At 49.4% G+C, this 2530-nt stretch overlaps 1 protein-coding gene across 1 annotated transcript in view; it reads right to left on the bottom strand.

Annotated features, from left to right (window-relative positions):
* Positions 1-2530, bottom strand: part of LOC112550316 (maestro heat-like repeat-containing protein family member 2A) — a 5116-nt gene that overhangs the window by 2144 nt on the left and 442 nt on the right. The window contains exons 2-3 of the mRNA XM_025204326.1: positions 1568-1707; positions 420-542 (exon numbers count right to left, since the gene is read on the bottom strand). Of these exons, the coding sequence (XP_025060111.1) occupies positions 420-542; positions 1568-1707 (263 nt within the window). The remainder of the gene's footprint in view (positions 1-419; positions 543-1567; positions 1708-2530) is intronic.

Genomic DNA, 2530 nt, shown 5'->3' with positions numbered 1-2530 from the left:
ACATGCCCCTAATAATTCCTTGCATGAGACCCCTCACTCATAAATGCCCACTGAAACACTTGGCTGAACCATGTTTCGGCTCTGGTTGGCTGGCCAACTGCAGAATTCACCTGGGCTGTAGCACACAGCTTCAGCATGGACCAGGAAGCTTCCAGGACAATGCTGTCCCCAGCAAAGCACCTATGCACTCTGGTCTTTCTCAGCAGACGAGCTGCCCCATGTTTCAGAGGCGCTCAACACTGGGCTGGATCGTGTCCCTGCTCTCCAGAAACATCTGGAGGAGATTTGTCTTGAGCAAGCCTGCAGCCTCTAACCAGGGTCCATGCAGGAGATACACCATAGGCCCAAGCTACATTGGACCAAACAAACTATGCATAGAGTAAAGTCTTGTGAGGAGAAACTGGGCAGAGCTCACTCACCTGGGTCTCCCTCATGTCTTTGGAGGCCAAGTGGATGATCCTCCTGACAAGGTTCCTATCCAGGCTCTTTATGTCCCCCTGCAAGACTTCCTGCAGGCTGGAGTAAATGGTTACTCTCGTCTCCTGGGAACACACCGAGAAAGAGAACAATGGGTTTCCTTTGGGACCAGTGCCAGATCATCCAGGACTATGATGTTGGACATCAGCTACCCAGGGATTCTTCTACAGCCATGCTAGTGGGGACCTTGCTCCTGGACAGGAACACAACCCAGCGTGTCTTGCGTTTGTCCTCTCATGCAGATGTTCACAGCTGGCACTGACAAGGGAGGAGTGTCAGGCACTGTGAGGGCACAATGTAACAGACTGGTGGGAGACACAGAAATATGATCAGAAAAGCAGTCAGATGCATCACAGGCACTGTCACCCCAGTGCACTGGGGAGGTGGGAGTGACTTGCATTTCTTTCAGAGAGGGGGACGCCAGGGGAGTGACAAGGAGCTGCCGGGTGATCCTGAGCAGCAAATTTAGCAGGACTTTGCTGGGCAAGATGTTGCCAAAAACCATTGTGTGATTAGTTCTGTCACTGAATGAAGAAGGGAGTTGAAATACTTGTGAACCAGGTTGTGCTAAGCCAGCCGAGTCATACTTGGATGACAGCAAATCAGGCAGGGAAAATGTGTTGCCCAGGGTCTCTAGACAAAGGCTCAGCACCCTTGGCTGTATTCCCAGTTCTTTTCCTGACTTGCTGGGGGACAGTGGGCAAGTCACTTCACTTCCTGGGCTGAGGCTTTCCAGTCTCACAAGGCTGCTGGGAAACTAGATTTCATACCTCAGTGCTGTGAGATACTTGGAGGAAGACACTAAAGAGGCTCACAGCATTATCTGTAGGGCGAGGGCTTGTTTGAATGTGGCTTATACCATATCTATCATCCACTGGGACGGGGGAGATGATGCCCATGTGAGCATGCCCTCATATCATCGTGACATCACAATATAACAAGGGCATGTTGTATTGGGACCTTTAATAGGAGAGGAGGAATGGAAAAGACACAGCAGATGGAAAAAGACTTGTTTTACTTGGGGTCCCATGCTGCACAGCTTGGAAGAAAATGCTTAGAGCAGCCGTGTGATACAGAGCCATTTCCCTACCTCCTCCTGTTGGAGTCTCTCCAGCAGAAGGCTCACAGTAATGTCAAGGTCCATGTCTGCCTGGCCAAACCCTGGGCCAAGATTGCCCTGAGCTTGGTCCACCAGGCATCTCCCTGTAGAGGCATCACTGGCGGAAAAACCTGAAATGGAGGAAAAGGATTCTTTTGATTTCCATTGGTCTCATTCATCACCACCCACTAGCAGCTCTGCTGGAGCCAAACCCTGTGGCCCGGCTACAGAGGAAAGGTTTCCTAGCACAGCAAAAAGGGGAGAGCTCTCCAGGCCAGCATTCTGGGCTGAGGCACCTAGTACTGCTAAAGGGACACTTTCCTTCACGCAAATTAGTTTTGCCAAAAATCCTTTCTTTGTCAATAGGATGGAGATGATGCTCTGGTGTCAGCCAGCATCAAAAGCTAAAAACCTATAATCATCAGTCCTGTGCGCAATGGCCACAGCTGTACCAGCCAAAGAGGCAAGAGTAGACCTGGTCAGGGAGAAGAAGATGCATCTTCCCCCTTCTCCCACTCTGTTATGCTAGGAGATTTGCTTGCAAAATGACCCAGCCAGTTGGAAGGGGAGATTACTGTGACGTTTGTTTTCGGGAAAGTAAGGGAAGTCATGCAGACAATAACAATTCTTTTCTCCTTGACAATTAGTTGGAGAATTGGGATCACACACCCAAAATGATGGTTTAGGGCTAACATTTTTTAAAGCAAGGTTGCCTATACACATACCAGGGATAGGGAGGAGCTGTTTAAATTAGAGTGGTTCCCCAAGAGCCACTCTAATTAAAACGGCTGATCGTCACATGTATTAAGCACCCCATATTTTAACATTGCCATTGGAGCACTTTAACTGAAGTTTATTCAATGAGCTTTAGTTAAAGCACCTCCACAGCCATTTTAAAATGTGGCGGGGGGTTGAGGGGGCCCTTAATCCACATGACAGTGAGGCAAGGCTGGA

The sequence above is a fragment of the Alligator sinensis genome, unplaced genomic scaffold, assembly GCF_000455745.1.
Source record: "Alligator sinensis unplaced genomic scaffold, ASM45574v1 scaffold169_2, whole genome shotgun sequence".
In the NCBI taxonomy this organism is placed as follows: Eukaryota; Metazoa; Chordata; order Crocodylia; family Alligatoridae; genus Alligator; species Alligator sinensis.
Note: the sequence above shows the minus strand (reverse complement) of the source record. Positions and strands in the feature narration are given on the sequence as shown.